This window comes from Gorilla gorilla, chromosome 4, assembly GCF_029281585.2.
Source record: "Gorilla gorilla gorilla isolate KB3781 chromosome 4, NHGRI_mGorGor1-v2.1_pri, whole genome shotgun sequence".
NCBI classification, from domain to species: domain Eukaryota; kingdom Metazoa; phylum Chordata; class Mammalia; order Primates; family Hominidae; genus Gorilla; species Gorilla gorilla.
The window spans coordinates 80,574,461-80,591,806 of record NC_073228.2 but is presented as its reverse complement, the minus strand read 5'-3'; the positions used below and the strand labels follow the sequence as shown (position 1 = coordinate 80,591,806).

At 52.6% G+C, this 17,346-nt stretch overlaps 1 protein-coding gene across 4 annotated transcripts in view; it reads right to left on the bottom strand.

The window, feature by feature from the left end:
• Positions 1-15,943, bottom strand: part of LOC101129773 (multidrug and toxin extrusion protein 2) — a 49,566-nt gene extending 33,623 nt beyond the window's left edge. For 3 of the 4 annotated variants that reach the window (XM_004042116.5, XM_004042117.5, XM_004042115.5), the window contains exons 1-5: positions 5,230-5,441; positions 3,915-4,016; positions 3,517-3,585; positions 2,621-2,769; positions 1,484-1,526 (exon numbers count right to left, since the gene is read on the bottom strand). In XM_004042116.5, the coding sequence (XP_004042164.1) occupies positions 1,484-1,526; positions 2,621-2,769; positions 3,517-3,585; positions 3,915-4,016; positions 5,230-5,352 (486 nt within the window). In that variant the 5' untranslated portion in view covers positions 5,353-5,441. Of the gene's footprint in view, positions 1-1,483; positions 1,527-2,620; positions 2,770-3,516; positions 3,586-3,914; positions 4,017-5,229; positions 5,442-15,624 lie in introns of those variants that run through there. The other variant, XM_063706594.1, reaches the window with a different exon arrangement.
• Positions 15,944-17,346: the final 1,403 nt, after the last annotated feature.

Here is a 17,346-nt window from a genome sequence, read left to right as displayed (position 1 = left end):
ACTTAGAAAAAGATTAACCCACTAAAATAAGCGAAGAGCTATTCACATAATAAATACATGAGAAAATGTTCAACTTCATTATCAGTAAAAGAAATGCAGGCCAGGCGTGGTGGCTCACGCCTGTAATCCCAGCACTTTGGGAGGTGGAAGCGAGTGGATCACCTGAGGTCAGGAGTTCGAGACCAGCCTGACCAATATGGTGAAACCCTGTCTCTACTAAAAATACAAAAATTAGCTGGGCATGATGGTGGGTGCCTGTAATCCCAGCTACTCGGGAGGCTGAGGCAGAATTGCTTGAATCTGGGAGGCAGAGGTTGCAGTGAGCGGAGATCGTACCACTGCACTCCAGCCTGGATGACAGAGCAAAACTCCGTCTCAAAAAAAAAAAAAAAAAAAAAGAAAGGAAAAAAGAAATGCATGTTAATACTATTTCTAATTGGAAGAAATCTTTTAATAATAATAGTCTATGCTAATGGAAGTTTTTGCTGGTGGGAGTAGAAATTGGTAGTTTGGCAATATGTCTCAAGAGCCATTCACTGAGCCATCCACTTCCAGTAATGCATTTCTGTAACTGATAGTTTCCTTGAAAACCATCTGTAAGATGACTCACAAAGATTTTTCTTTAAGAATATTTACCACGAATCTTATTTATAATAGTTTGTATTATAAATAGAGATTGGTTAATAAGTTATGGCCTAACTATGGGTACCAGATAACCTTTGGAATTAATATTGTGGAAGGTTATTTAGTCCTATAAAGAGACTAATGACATATTTTAAAGGGAAAAAGCATATAATAACCCAATATACACATACTGATCCCATTTCAATTTGTGTTTATGTGTGTGTTTGAATACACACACCCGTGAATAGAAATAATCCTGGAGGGCCGGGCGCGGTGGCTCACATCTGTAATCTCAGCACTTTGGGAGGCCGAGGTGGCAGATCACTTGAGGTCAGGAGTTCAAGACTAGCCTGGCCAACATGGTGAAACTCCATCTCTACTAAAAATACAAAAATTAGCCAGGCGTGGTGGTGCATGCCTGTAATCCCAGCTACTCCAGAGGCTGAGGCAGGAGAATGGCTTGAACCCAGGAGGCGGAGGTTGCAGTGAGCCAAGATTGTGCCACTGCACTCCAGCCTGGGCGACAGAGCAAGACTCCATCTCAAAAAAAATCAAATCCTGGAGAGAGATAGTAACATATGTTCTCTCTGGGTGGTAGAATTATAGGTGATTTGAATTTTCTCTGCCTCATGCTTTTCGTATTTTCTCCAATAAACATTTTCAAATCAGAAAAACATGTTATGCTATTTTTTTTAAATTCAATTTGCACCAACTGCAACGGGAACTTTTGTCAGTCACCCTCATGGCCCAGCAGGAAGTCACAGCAGGATAGGGATCTTCCGCAGCAGATAGAGTGGGAAAGCAAAAAGCCAGAATTTAGAGGAATGTGATTCCATGCTCAGCAAACAGGGGCACCTACCGGAAGTCCTGGAATGAAAATCATTACATAGTCCTGGGTCAACCTGCAAGAGAGGGAGAAGCTCCGGAGCTGACCAGGCTGTGGCCCGGGGAGGCAGGGCCCTCTCCCCTGTGTCCTCCAGGACTGGGTGCTCAGCCGCTGTCCCAGGGTCTCAGCCAGGACTGTGAAACCTCAGCATCAGGGGCTGCTGCTTCCAGATGGTAAGCAGGTGCCAGGAGGGGCAGCCGAAGCACCCAAACACCCAGGCCTCAGGACAAGGGAACTTAAATTCAGAGTAACGTGGTTCGTAAGAAAAAAAGGTTATATCTTAAAAAGGAATAACCAAATGAAATGTACATAATATAAATGAACAAGGCATCCCTATGAGAGGGATTTATTATAAAATAAATTTAATAATAAACTATAGGCCGGGTGCGGTGGCTCATGCCTGTAATCCCAGCACTTTGGGAGGCTGAGGCGGGTGGATCACGAGGTCAGGAGATCAAGACCATCCTGGCTAACATGGTGAAACCCCGTTTCTACTAAAAATACAAAAATTAGCCTGGTGTGGTGGCACGTGCCTGTAGTCCCAGCTACTCAGGAGGCTGAAGCAGGAGAATCACTTCAACCTGGGAGGCAGAGGTTGCAGTGAGCCAAGATTGCACCACTGCACTCCAGCCTGGGCGACAGAGCGAGACTCTGTCTCAAGTAATAATAATAATAATAATAATAATAATAATAATAATAATCTATAATTCATCAAAAAGTGGTTGTCATCTTTCTCCTTTTCGGAATATGGGAAAATGCACACACTTCATTTCTTCGAAAGCATCTGTAAAGCTCCAACTGTGTCCGGGCACACAAATGCAAATAAAATGCAAATCCCAAATTGTTTCTTGCCTTGCCTTCTAAATTAAAACTGGGCGTTTGTCCGCCTCTGTCCCTGCTGGTCACTGCTGGAGCCGCAGCCATGGGGAGAATCCCCAAACCAAAGCCTGGAAGGTACCCACAGGCACCGTGCACTGTGAGCACTCGTGGCCTAGAGAAGCATGGGGTGTGAGGGCTGGGCATCTTCAGGGTTTCCCTCGGCGGCCCGGGTTTCCCAGGAGCCTCTGGGTCTCTAGCAAGCCCCACCTCCCCAGCCGGAGCCCGGCGCACCTGGACACGTCCGGGTCCTGCCGGAAGAGCAGCAGGATGTGCTGGGTATTGAGGAAGAGCGCCCAGCAAGGGAGGCAACAGAGGAGCAGGACCAGCGCGCCCCGCTGCAGGATCACGCCCACGTGCTTCTTGTTGGGGCTGCCGAAGCTCTGCAAAACAGCCCGCCCCGCGTCAGCCGTTTCCACTGCCCGGGACATTCCTAAATCCCGCGCGGGGAGCGGGCTGTCAGCGGCGCCAGCGGTGTGTGGCGGACCCTGCGGCCTCTGGTGACCACAGCCTGGCGCCCGCAGCCTGTAATGGCACAGCGGCCTTCCTGAGCCTGGGCCCACCACTGTCTCCACTGTTCTTCCAAAGCTCCAAGGAGGACGAAGGCACATAGGGCTTCATCACATGTCAGCGGCAGGTTAAGTGGAGCCAGGACAAAGCCCAGGTCCACCGTGAAGCTAAAACCCCCAGGGAGAGGTGAGGCCTTGCCGCTTTGTGACCCCATGGCCACCTGGGCAGCCCCTGCTGGACTGCAGGCCCCTGCAAGCAGGGAGGTTCCTTCTGTGTCCCCTTGGCCTTCGACACATGCCTGCATGTAGGCAGCCGAACTTAGGAGTGAGGCTGGGGAACCGGTTGTCTTTCTCTACTTGGTGACCTCCTCTGGGGGCAAGAGATCAGAGAACTGTCTCCACCATCTCCACCCCTTTCTCCTGGCCCAGACTCTTTCAAAGGGGAGGGTCTGTTTCCCTGACAGCCTGTGGTCCTTGGAGGTAGGGCAGGGGCAGCTGACCCCAGGGCCCATTGCTCCCAGATCACCTGGCTGCGCGCCTCCCACCTGCCATCTCCATGGCACCTGTGGAATTGGCTCTGCCCTTGCCTGGCTTCCTGCCCAGTTCCAGGAGGCCACCCACCTGAGACATCAAGGTGTCACATGCCGAAGACAAACCAACTCCTACAGAAACTCCGCAGACATTGACAAACTGGCGCCACACACAGGAGGAAACAAGAACTTGTCAGGTGAGGCCTGAAGAGAGGCCCCTGCATCTGGGCTGAGCCAGGGTCAGGAAATGCTGCCCAGCAGGCAGCGGTGGCAGAGGTGGCTCTGCTCAGCAGCCTCATGTGCTGTGTGCCCCAGGGCCAGACCGCCTCCATCTCCAGCCCTCAGATTCCACCTGTGAAGGCAGCTGTCCAGCCACATGGGCTGTGTCTTCCCATCCCTGACCAGCCACCCAAGACGGGCCCACCCAGGAACCCGGTGGAGAAGCCTGGGGAGAGAACGTCCCTACTCTGGGCCAAGCTGGGTACTCACGGCCACCGCGAGGGTCACCGATGCCAGCTCCACCTTGCCAAGGTGCCCGCAGAACACAGTGCTCACAATGTAGATCATAAAAGTCAGCACCTGGAACAGGAACTGGAGGACAGCGGCCAGGTCAGACTCAGGGCCACAGGTGCCCGCACAGTCGAGCCCTGCAAGACAGGCCTCTCCAGCTTTGAGGGCCCCGCACCAGTGCCCCGAGAGGTCACCTACGCCTCGGGAAGCCAGGGCTGGAGGTCGGATGACCTAGCCCAGCTCCCATTCTGCGTTCTGCAGCTGCAGTCACGCCTGGCCTCCACGTTGCTACCCAGAAGGGTCAGCGCCTGGCGCAGCGCAGTGCCTGGCGCCCTGAGCTTGACTCAAGTGTCTGATACTGCTATTGCGATTCCTATTATAACAATAATTTGGTCAGGCCGCACACCCCCAAAAAGGGAGGGGAATTAAATACACCAAAATCTTAGTAATGGCTATTTCCAAGCACTAGGATTTGAGTTAAATTTCTTTCTTCTTTATAACTTTCATTTTTTTCTAAAAGTTTTACAGGAAGTGCAATTCCATTACTCCTTTTTGGTTTTGTGTTTTGTTTTTTTTTTTTATTTTGAGACGGAGTTTCGCCCTTGTTGCCCAGGCTGGAGTGCAGTGGTGCGATCTCAGCTCACTGCAACCTACCCGTCCTGGGTTCAAGCGATTCTCTGCCTCTCTCTCCCAAGTAGCTGGAATTACAGGCGCCCGCCACCATGCCTGGTTAATTTTTGTATTTTTAGTAGAGTCGTGGGTTTCTCCATGTTGGCCAGGCTGGTCTCCAACTCCTGACCTCAGGTGATCCTCCCTCCTCGGCCTCCCAAAGTGCTGAGATAACGGGCGTGAGGCACCATGCCCAGCCTATTACTCTTCGTGATCAGAAAAAATAAATGTATTTAAAACAATTTCCCCTTTGGAAATGAAATGGGTAGCCGGCCCCTTCTTCCCCCTGCGAAGGTGCTGCAGGCTTCATGCATCTCCGGGTCCCATTTGTCCTGGAGCCATCTTCCAACTCAGGCTTTTGTGGGTTTCCAGCTGAGGCACACCCACCCCTTCTGTGTAGGGGCTGCCTGCTGCTGAGCAAAGTCAGGCCCCACTGCCACTGGGGATTGTCCAGAGACAGCTTTCAGGAGCCATCCTGCTGTCCCCAGACTCTGGACCTGGCAGTCAACATGGGTAGTTTCTGGGGAAAATGTGAGCACATTTCTGGATCCTGCCTGCAAGGCAGACACCCTCAGCCTCTCAGCTTCCTCCACTCCCTACCTGCCCCCCAGCTCCTCCTCCTTACCAGGGGTCCAGAAAGGGCAAAGAGAGTCCACATCTCAGTCCCAAAGCCTCTGGGAACCAGCCTGCTGAGGGCAGGGCAGCAGCCCCCATGGTCCAGGGCCACTGTGTCCTGGAGGCTGTCCATTCCTGGCCGGGGCGCTGGCTACCCTGCATGCCTGAGCGCCTGCACGGCCAGCTTTGTCCAGCGAGCCACCCCCTGCCTGGGCAGCCCGTGTCAGTACAGCCTGGCTAATGAGTAAGGGGCAGGAGGAGGGGCTACCATGGCAACTTGTGGGATGAGCCCTGCCTCCCAGGGCACTGAGTCCCTGCTGCCAAGCCTACTGCCTCAGCCACTAGGGAGGACAGGATAGAGGCCTGGGCTCCTGGGAGTCACCCAGACCGCTGCCTGTTGTGTTTGGTCTCCCAGAGGGATTGGCAGTAAGGCCTCAGCAGGAGAAGGTCCAGGGCTGCCTACAGTGGCTGTGGGCGGTGTGCTGAGGCCAGGACAGGGCAGCCTGGCTGGAGCAGCTGAGCCACTGGGCATCCTGTACCCGGGTGTGATGGTGCCCACAATGACTCCCATTTTTCAGAGGAATTGGTGGCCTGCCCGAAGTCACAGAGCAGGTGGTGGCAGAGCCTGAACAGCCCTCAGCCCTGCTTTTCCCTGGGAGGGGTGGCTTCCCAAGAGACAAGGGCCTGGCAAACCCCATGGCAGTGCGGTCCCTAGCCTTTCATGCTGGAGGGGCCTGGGCCTGGGGATGAGGATGGGAGCTAGGACACCTCGGCGGAGTCCCAAGCCCCCCACTGCCCGTCACCCCTTTCAGCAGCATATCTGAGAGCCAGGGGTGGCAGTGCTTGGGAAAGCAGCTCACTATGCACGCCAGTCATTGTGCCCAGCAAGGCTGTGACTCGACATCCCACAGGGTCCTCTGTCACCTTCCCAAATTGCCCTCTCCCCAAATTGCCCTCTCTGCTTTTCCTTGCAGGGATGGCCTGTGACGCCCCCCTCAACCTGCCTCAAGACCAGCAGGGCAGCGGGAACCAAGAGAGGCATCTAAGGATTGCACCGGTCACCTAGCCCAGTCCTGGATCAGGCTTTTGGGTGTGGGTTCAGCCCAGGAGAAGGAGGAGTGAGCGAGGGGGGCAGGAAGACAGGAGGCAGGCTGGCCAGTGGCTGTGGGAGGGCTGAAGACATCCCAAAGGCCCCACTTGGTTCCCATGTCCACCCCTGCAGCGGAGGAGTGGCCGGCAGGATTCCGAGACGCAGCCCCCAGAGCCGCGAGGAGGAAGGAGCAGACCCTGAAGGAGAGGAGGCAGGACAAATACAAAAAAAAAAAACGGGTTTGCTACACCCATGGGCGGCCCCAAACACAGGCACAGCCCCACCCCAGTCAACACGCAGCCTTCTTTTTTGACACACAATTCTGAAACGCTCCACTGGCAGCACCTGCCTCAGGATCACCTGGGAGGTCACATTCCTGCCCTTGTTCTGATGGTTCTTATCACAGCACTCTGCAACCTGTGCACCAAATAGTACCTTTACCACCTGCCTAGAGGAAAGAAGACATTTTATCACCATCGTGATTGTGATGATGACACCAAACAGGAGGAAGTACAGGTGAAAGCTACAGCCCTGCACGCCAGGCTATTGCTAGTATGTCTGACTTCCCTCCTCCAACACCTTCTCCATGTCCTTCTCACCTTTGGCCAGTTCTCATGGTCAGCCTACCTCTTCCAAAAGGGTGGCCGCAAATCCTTCTGCATCCAGGGGACCTGGGCCTGGGGTCTCTGTTATGTGAAACCAGCTGCTTCCAGCTGACAGGGCCTCTGGGGAGAGCAGTCACCTGCTGGCCTTGGCCTGTCACCTCCTGTCGCAGCATTGCAGTGAGCCCTGCAGCCAGAAGCAATACTTCTTGGGAGCCCATGGCGATGGGGGTGTTCAGGGAGCCCACGCGTGGAGGTATAGGCAGAAGAATCCATCTCACTCCAGGTCACTTTTAATAAGGACAGCTGGTTCCCGTGCCCCCACCAAGCTGGAAGGTGTTCAGTGCAGATGCCCCGCCATCAGCTCGGTGACATCAGGCTTTATCCAGAGCTGACCGGTGTTCAGCACTCAGCTGCACAGGACAAAGGTCGGGTCATCTTCCCGAGGGCCAGTCCTAGGCCGAGCATCTCCAAAATCCCTTCTCAGGAACATTCCCAGGATTTTTGTGATAGAAGCCAATGCATTCCTACATTTTCTTCGGGGAGACACTCTCCTCCTACACTCCTCTCAGAATTTCAATCCCCAGGCCCCAGTGGGTTTGACCCTGGGGAGGAGCAAGGGCGATTACTGACTCCACTGCCATGCATTGGCCGCCCCAGGCAAAGGTGGTGCAGGCAGAGTGGGGGGTGGGGGGAAGCCACCTCCTCCAGGTGAGGGGTGTCAGAGCTCCGTGAGTCCTCCATAGTCTCCTGGCAATGCCTTCAGGCCCTCCTTTTGTGGTGGTAACTGCAGACTCAGCAGCACCGCCCTGCAGCCACCTGCAGACTCAGCTCCGAGTTGGGTTTTCCAGGATTCTGCCCCGGAACCTGAGATACTTTGAGCGGAGCTGCACATGGCCCCTGTGCGCCATCCTGTGGCTGGGGCGGGGGGAGCCTCCGAGACTTCAGCCTCTGCCCTCTCTCCAGAGCTTCCAATGCTGTCAGGAGCAACACGCCACCCTTCAGTCCTGCATCTTCTGTGGTCTCAGATACTGCACACAACAGACGGATCAGCAGCTCACTCTCGGGAACAGGGCTGCCAATCCCCTAGAATATACAAGCAAGTCCCGGCGATGATGGACCCTTTCCCTTCTCAGCTGATCACTTGTTTCCAAGGCCCTTATTTCCTGGGGCACATGGCCTATGACATTCTCCGGATGCCAGTTGCCGTGTCAGCCACATTCTCTGACGGAAACAGTAGAAACGAACTGGGATCATGTCAGCAGATGGAAGAAGGGAGGAAGGGGGAGAGGGGATCATTATTGCCAGGTGATACAGAAGAGGGCTGAGCCGCCAGCCTTGAGAAGGGAGAATCGTGCAGCCCTGGACTCTCGGGGTGATTCAGGGAAAGGTGACTCAGCCCAAACACCTTCAGTCCCAGAGACAAATTCCTGGAAGACTGGGGCAAGAGCCAACTTGAACAAGAATGGAGGTGGAAAGGGTGGGAAGGAGGGAAGCTGTGAGCTACCTGAAGTGGGGCAGGGGGCCCCCCAGAGGATGGGATGCTATGAAAGTGAAAACATGGCTACAAACCCTGCCTCATTTATTACTAGGCCCCCCAAAATTGGTGTCTTAAAACCATTATCATCTGTGTCATGAGTCTGTGGGGCGAGTTGGGTGGTCCTTCTGCCTCCCCTAGTCTAGCTGTGTCTGCAGTCACCGGGAACTGGCCCGGGCTGGCCAGTCTTCCAGGCTCATGTCCAGGCCGCGGTGGGTGCCTGCTATCAGCTGAGACTGTCAGTCGGAGCATCTCCACCTCCCCTCATAGGACCTCCCCACGCACCACGGGCATCTCAGCATAGAGCGACCTCCCCACGCACCACGGGCATCTCAGCATGGAGCGACCTCCCCACGCACCACGGGCATCTCAGCATAGAGCGACCTCCCCACGCACCACGGGCATCTCAGCATGGAGCGACCTCCCCACGCACCACGGGCATCTCAGCATGGAGCGACCTCCCCACGCACCACGGGCATCTCAGCATGGAGCGACCTCCCCACGCACCACGGGCATCTCAGCATGGAGCGACCTCCCCACGCACCACGGGCATCTCAGCATGGAGCGACCTCCCCACGCACCACGGGCATCTCAGCATGGAGCGACCTCCCCACGCACCACGGGCATCTCAGCATGGAGCGACCTCCCCACGCACCACGGGCATCTCAGCATGGAGCGACCTCCCCACGCACCACGGGCATCTCAGCATGGAGCGACCTCCCCACGCACCACGGGCATCTCAGCATGGAGCGACCTCCCCACGCACCACGGGCATCTCAGCATGGAGCGACCTCCCCACGCACCACGGGCATCTCAGCATGGAGCGACCTCCCCACGCACCACGGGCATCTCAGCATGGAGCGACCTCCCCACGCACCACGGGCATCTCAGCATGGAGCGACCTCCCCACGCACCACGGGCATCTCAGCATGGAGCGACCTCCCCACGCACCACGGGCATCTCAGCATAGAGCGACCTCCCCACGCACCATGGGCATCTCAGCATACAGTGACCTCCCCACGCACCACGGGCATCTCAGCATGGAGCGACCTCCCCGTGCACCACGGGCATCTCAGCATGGAGCTGGAACAGAAGACAGGACATTCGATGGTGCAAGTGGAAGCTGCATACAGGTCAAGAGCCAGCCTGGGAGGTCCCCATGCCCCTCTGCCTCATCCTCTTGACCACAGCTAATCATGGACTCGCCCAAATTTCACAGGAGAGGGAACAGCCTCCACTTCTAGGTGGGAGTGGCCGAGAGGCCATGCCTTTAACCAGCACTCTCCTCTTCCTCCTTTCTATTCCTCCCTCTCCATTCTCTCTTCTGCTCTCTCCTGTGCCACCCGCTGTCCACACTTGGCCCCGAGCAAGGGCAAGCAGATAAAGACCCCTGAGGTCAGTGATGAGAGGACTCACGCATATCGAGGACCTCTTTGGGGAAGGAGGACCCAAAGCTACAAATTCCTAGGAATGGCAGGAGGCACGGGGAGAGGCAAGGGAGTGGAGAGTCCTGGCAAGCCCCCAGCACACACCCTGGGATTAGGGAGGCTCCCAGCCAGCAAGAGGAAGCTTGACCCAGGGGGAGCTGCTCCCCTAGCCCCAGCAGCCTCGCTGAGGCAGAGCCAAGAGGCATGTGGGCATGCCAGGAAGTCCCCCTCACTTGAGGGCTCAGCTCCTGCAGGCTCGGAGCCTGCTGGGGGCAAGGGCCAGGTCCTTGGGCCCTGCCTTCACGTGACTAATTTCCTGGAGTCCTGCCAAGTACAGTCTGGGTCCAGGGCCTCTGTTAACCTTTTCTCACTTTGTTACACCTCACTGGGCCCAAAGGTGTTGCATTTGCCCTTTGGCTCCCAGAGACATGCACCACAAGGGCTGTGGACCAATGTCCTTTCCTCTAACCCCTCTCCACTGCCTCGTGACTGCAAAACACCCATTTCTCCCTTGGGAGGGTGGGGACTCTGGCTGATGGCTCAGACCCACATTCAGGGCAAAGGACAGTTGGGGAGGATTGAGCTGTCTGCCCCCTGCCTCGTCCCCCAGGTCTCCCACCAGACAGTGACCAACACCTGCTAAATCCCTGAGGTGCCCCTCCTCCACTCCTCCTCAACTGTCTCATAGATTTTGGCAGCTGCTTCTCTCTCTCTGCCTCCACCTAGTACCCTCTCCCTCCATCCCTCACCCCTTCCTATCTTCCTCTCTCCCTCCTCCCGCAAGGTCTCCCTGGGCACCTTCCAGGCCCAGGTGCTGCACCCCTAGAAATGACCAGGGCTCAGTCCCTGAGCTGACGTCACCCCTCCCAATCCTGCAGGCCAGGGGAGAGACAGAGCCAGCTGGCAAAGCCCTCAGCAAGTGGCAGCAAGAACCCCAGAAGACACTGCCAAGTGCTGGAAGATGGTGGGCCTTTCCATCTGGAGAAAAGCTACGATAAATAAAAATAAATATTACTCATCAATAAAAAGAAATGAGCTATCAAGCTACAAAAAGACATGGAGCAACCTCAAATGCATATTGCTAATCTAATTGGAAGAAGCCAGTCTGAAAAGGCTGCATACTGTACAATTCCAACTCTATGACATTCTGCAAAAGGCAAAACTATAGAAACAGTAAGATCAGTGGTTGCTGTGGGGGTTCGGGATGAACAGGTGGAGCACAGAGGAGTTTTAGGGCAGAGACACTATTCTGTAGGATCCTGTAATGGTGGATACCTCGCATTATTTCTGCAAACCCATAGGATGTACAACACCACTAGTGAACTCTAATGTAAATTATGGACTTTATTTCATAATAGTGTGTCAATACTTGTTAATCGGTGGTAACAAACGTACTATCCTCATGCAAGATGTCAATGGGGAAACTGGTGGGGAGGTGGGGGTGGATGTTGCGAGGTCACTGCAAACTCTGTTCTTTCTGTGCAATTCTGTAAATGTAAACCTGCTCTAAAACAGAAAGTCTATTTTTTTAAAATGGTACACAAAATAATAACAACGGGGCATTTCTTGAGATCTCTAGGGAACATGTCCCCCTCTTGCCCATGCATTTCATGTTGGATCCAGAATGCAGCAGCAGCAGTTTTCACAGTTGCCAAAAACTGTGGCAAGCTCAAATGTCCATGCACTGATGAAAGGAATAGCAAGATGTGGAATATCCAATAATGGAATATTATTCAGCCATAAAAAGGAATGCAGTATTGATCCACTAAAAACATGGATGAACTTTGAAAACATGATGCTCTGTGAAAGCAGCCAATCACAAAAGGTCAGAAAGTGTGTGATTCCATTTCTATGAAATGTCCAGAATAGGCAAATCCATAGAGACAGAGAGTAGACGAGTGATTTCCAGAGGCTGGCAGGGAGCGGGCAGCGGGGGGTGCGGGGCACATAGGGTGACAGCTAAGCAGATATGGGGTTTCTCTGGGGGGTCATGAAAATGTTCTAAAATTGATTGTGATGCTGGTTGCACATCTCTGTGAATCTACTAAAAGCCATTGAATTGTATACTTTAAAAAGGTGCATATGGCGGCCGGGCACAGTGGCTCACACCTGTAATCCCAGCATTTTGGGAGGCCGAGGCGGGCGGATCACGAGGTCAGGAGATCCAGACCATCCTGGCTAACACCGTGAAACCCTGTCTCTACTAAAAATACAAAAAAATAAATAAAAAAAATTAGCCGGGTGTGGTGGTGGGCGCCTGTAGTCCCAGCTACTCGGGAGGCTGAGGCAGGAGAATGGCATGAACCTGGGAGGCAGAGAGCTTGCAGTGAGCCGAGATCGTGCTACTGCACTCCAGCCTGGGCGACAGAGTGAGACTCTGTCTCAAAAAAAAAAAGGTGCATATGGCATGTGACTTTTATCTGAATGAAGCTATTTATAGGTGTGGGGGGAGGGATGCTGTCAGCTCTTTACACACCAAGGTTATATATATGTTGGGACGGTGAAGAATTGCATGTGCAAAGATAGATTTTTACATTTTGGGAAAATGTATAAAAGAGGCTGGAGGCTCACCTGCAAGGCAGCCAGGATAGTGGCAAGAGAGGTTGTCCGTTCAGCCTTGTCATATTTGTGGGGAGCTGCCACCCCAAGCCCTGGGCCCTGGCAAATTTCCAGCAGGAGTCCCAGAGCCTGAACATTGCGCTGAAAGAAACTCCATTGCCTCATCCAAATGAGGGCCTGAGAGCTTTGGCAGCAACCCTGGGTGGCAAATTTGGGTTTAAACCAGCTGCACTTTATCATCACTTAGGAAGCTTTCACCCCTCCTCAAAAAAAAAAAAAAAAAAGAAAAAAGAAAAAAACACTATCCAGGGCCCGCCCCAGACATTCTGATCGGAAATTGGCCCAGACAGCTGGGGTTTTTTTGCCTGATTTCTTTAACTTCTTATTGAAGTATATCATTTATACAGAAAACTGTGTACGTGTACAGCTCCTTGGATTTTCATAAAATAAATGCACTTGAGTAACCAGCAGACAGATCAAGAAACAGAACTTTGGTGGCTTCCAAGCCCCCTGGTTTCCCCTTCTAGTCACTGTCCCTTACCAAGGGTAGCCACTGCTTTGACTTTGGGCACCAGAGAATCATTTGCCAGGCATTCTTCTAAACCTCCCTCTCTGATGTGCAGCTGGCGCTGAGAGCCACAGGTCTGGACACATTCACCCTGGGGCTAGGGCAGGGCCCAGCTTCTCAGCATGTTGCTGCCAGATTTGATCCCAATTAGTGTCCTTGGCAAAGATGGAGGGGTGCAGTGCTATTGTGCTCAATGGCTACTTCTCAAATTAAAAGGTGCATGTCCTGACTCTCCTAGGACTGCCTGATATGGGTGGGCTACTGAGCCTGGCTACACCTATTTGTCCCTGAGGTTACCCTTCCAGGCACTGGCAGGGCTGTCAGGTCTCAGTGACTTGATACTGCTTATCCCCGCCATCCCCTCCCAACTTGGTCAGCCCCCGCCAAGGGGAGGATTCGGGGTCTGTGAAGCCAGCCCCGGTGTGGTCCAGGGAGCAGGCGCTGGGGACTTGGGTGCCCAGCCGCAGGGATCCCTCTTAACTCCACTGTCCTCATCGGGCGGAGACTGGCTGGCATGAAACCCCGGGCTTTTTGAGGTCAAAGCGAGGCTTCGCCCACGCACGTGACACCGCCAGGGCCCGCAAACAGGAAGCCCGAGCCCGGGCTGCAGGCGTTGGCACCGCAGCACTCAACTGGCCTCTCTCTAACCGCAGGCCCTAACTCAGAGCAGCCTCCGGCGCGGGTGGCCCGGATACCGAGGCCTGCGGGGGACATCCGCCGCCTGGAACGCCCTGTCCGGTCAGCCAGCCCCTCAGGGGCGGCGAGCGCGCCCACCCACTCCCCGTGGACTCTGCCCTCGGGGGCTGCACAGGGCTCCCCAGGACGCGTGGCCCCCACACTGGACCCCCGGACAGGCCCTGCCCACGGCCTGGAAGGCGTGGTCCTGTGTGCCACGTGATAGCCTCCGCGCGGGCCGCAGGGGGTTGCACACCTCTCCCAGGATGTACCAATCTTTTTTTTTTTTTTTCAAGTTGAGACGGTTTGAATGGCATCTGTTCCTCCTAACCCGTGACCCCTGACTGACTGTGTGAGGCCTGTCGGGAGGTCTGCACTTCAGCTATCTCCCCATCCACAACCTCAGTGTCTTCATACTGACCCCACTGAACAAAGCCTGGCTTTGCCGTCCTTCCTCATGGGCCTTGCTAGGAGGCAGACCCCTAGCCTGAGGGCCAGGGGAGCTTCCAGACCACCCAGCAGGCCATTTCTTGACCCATCAGACCTATGTCAGCCTGCGGGGAAAGAGGACATCCCCACCTGCTCCTCATACCTGCACGCCCTTCGTGAGGTTGTTTGTTTAACCCAACTGGAATGAGAGAAAGGAAATACATAATTTAAGCTCACTTCAGATAGACTTGGATTACATTCTGATTCTGCCACTTTTTCGTTGTGTTGACCTTGGGCGAGTCATTTACTCTCTTTAGTTTGTTCCTTCCTTGTAATAAAATTACATATGATCCAGCAACTCCATTTCCATAAATACCCAAAAGAACTGAAAGCAGGGACTCAAAAAGGTATTTGTGCACCCATGTTCACAGCAGCATTATTCGCTACAGGCAGTGGTGGAAACAGCCCTAGTGTCCATCAGCAGATGCGTGAGTCACCAAAATGCGGTACATGCATATGATGGAATACTACTCAACCATAAAAAGGAAGGAAATTCTGTCAGATGCCACATATAACGTGGATGAACTTTGAGAACATTTTGCTGAATGAAATAAGCCAGACACAAAGGGACAAACACTGTGTGATTCCACTTACCTGAGGGACTTAGAGTCGTCAAATTCCAAGAGACAGAAAGTAGAATGGTGGTTGTCAGGGGCTGGAGAGAAGGTGGGAGTTGTTTAAAGTGTAAATTGTTTCAGTTTTGCAAGATGAAAAGAGTTCTGCAGACTGCTTGCACAGCAATGTGAAGGTATTTAACACTATTGAACTGTATACTTAAATCGGGTAAGATGGTAATTTTTTTTTTTTTTTTTGAGATAGTGTAGGGGTGGGTTGCCCCTACACACCTGTGGGTCTTTCTCGTAAGGTGGAACGAGAGACTTAAGAAAGAAAAAGACACAGAGACAAAGTATAGAGAAAGAAATAAGGGGACCCGGGGGACCAGCGTTCAGCATATGGAGGATCCCGCCAGCCTCTGAGTTCCCTTAGTATTTATTGATCATTCGTGGGTGCTTCTCGAAAAGGGGGTTGTGTCAGGGTCACAAGACAATAATGGGGAGAGGGTCAGCAGACAAACACGTGAACAAAGGTCTTTGCATCATAGACAATGTAAAGGATTAAGTGCTGTGCTTTTAGATATGCATACACATAAACATCTCAATGCTTTACAAAGCAGTATTGCTGCCCGCAGGTCCCACCTCCAGCCCTAAGGCGGTTTTTCCCTATCTCAGTAGATGGAACGTACAATCGGGTTTTATACCGAGACATTCCATTGCCCAGGGACAGGCAGGAGACAGATGCCTTCCTCTTGTCTCAACTGCAAGAGGCATACCTTCCTCTTATACTAATCCTCCTCAGCACAGACCCTTTACGGGTGTCGGGCTGGGGGATGGTCAGGTCTTTCCCTTCCCACGAGGCCATATTTCAGACTATCACATGGGGAGAAACCTTGGACAATACCTGGCTTTCCTAGGCAGAGGTCCCTGTGGCCTTCCGCAGTGTTTGTGTCCCTGGGTACTTGAGATTAGGGAGTGGTGATGACTCTTAAGGAGCATGCTGCCTTCAAGCATCTGTTTAACAAAGCACATCTTGCACCGCCCTTAATCCATTTAACTCTGAGTTGACACAGCACATGTTTCAGAGAGCAGGGGGTTGGGGGTAAGGTTATAGATTAACAGAATCTCAAGGCAGAGGAATTTTTCTTAGTACAGAACAAAATGGAGTCTCCTATGTCTACTTCTTTCTATACAGACACAGCAACAATCTGATCTCTCTTGCTTTTCCCCACAAGATAGAGTCTGTCTCTGTCGCCCAGGCTGGAGTGCAATGGCGTGACCTCCGCTCACTACAACCTCCACCTCCTGGGTTCAATTGATCCTCCTGCCTCAGCCTCCCAAGTAGCTGGGATTACAGGCGTGCACCACCACACCCAGCTAATTTTGGTATTTTTAATAGAGACAGGGTTTCACCATGTTGGCCAGGCTGGTCTCGAACTCCTGACCTCAAATGATCCATCCACCCGCCCCAGGCCTCCCAAAGTGCTGGGATTATAGGTGGGAGCCACCTCGCCCAGCCAAGACGGTAAATTTTATGTTGTGTGTATTTTATCACGATTAAAATAAAAATAAAAACAAACCTGACATACAGTATTGGTACAAGAAGGAGATAGGCTAACATAGATGTAAGTGTCTGGAACCTAGTAGACATTTATCCAATGTTATGGTCCTTTTATCTTTCTTCCTAAAATTCTGGGTCCTTGGCTCCTGATGTTTTAAAGACATAGACTAGATGAAACTCATTTGTAAGTAGCCCAACCATTACTTATATATCAATGAACACTAAAAGTTCTCAGGTTTCTTTCCTTAAGTAGGTTAAATAATCTGCATAACACATTTTGTTACATAACAAATCTTTTTGAAGAAGGAGTAAGAGGAGGGAACGAGAAGGAGGAGGGGGGAGAAGGAGAAGATGACTCCTTTGGCTTGGAAAGAAAACTTTGGCTTGGCGTTTAGCACTTTCATTTCTGCAAATTCCCCACAGAATATGTCTGAATGGTGTGTAGGAGTGTATGTGATGATGTAATGATAGATGTAGGAATCGGAGCCTCCATTATGTGCTAATTGTGCAGCACGAGACACATCTCATTTAATCTCATTTAATGCCAACCTTTTCAGGCAGATATACTTATTCCCATTTTACAAATGACAGGATTGAAGCTCAGAGAAAGAAAGTACTTGCCCAAGGTCACACTGCTGGAAAGTGGCAGAGTCAGAATATGAGGCTGGGTCTGTCTCCTATCCAAGTGCACATCCTTTCTACTTCATCTGGGATGACAGATAGCTTTTCTCCAGCCTGTCAGTTCTACTCTGTTGTACTGCATTGCTATATTGTGAACTTCAGCGGATTCAGGAAAGCAAACAAGAGTGCGGTGATCAACTTGTAATGTCTGCCATGGACACTGGATTGAGGAGTAACAGTATGTGTGCTTATGGAAGAACCTCTCCAACTTACATCATAGTGAGCACAGGTTTAGGAGCAGAACTAGAAAGAAAATATTTTTTTCTGTCTGTCTAGCAACTGTTGGCCTGAAAAAGAACTCAGTGTCAGAATGCTCAGGAAGGCCCAGCCTTCCTACTGTCAGGGCGTCTAGCCGGGGCTAGGTCTTCTCTGTCCTCACCCCTT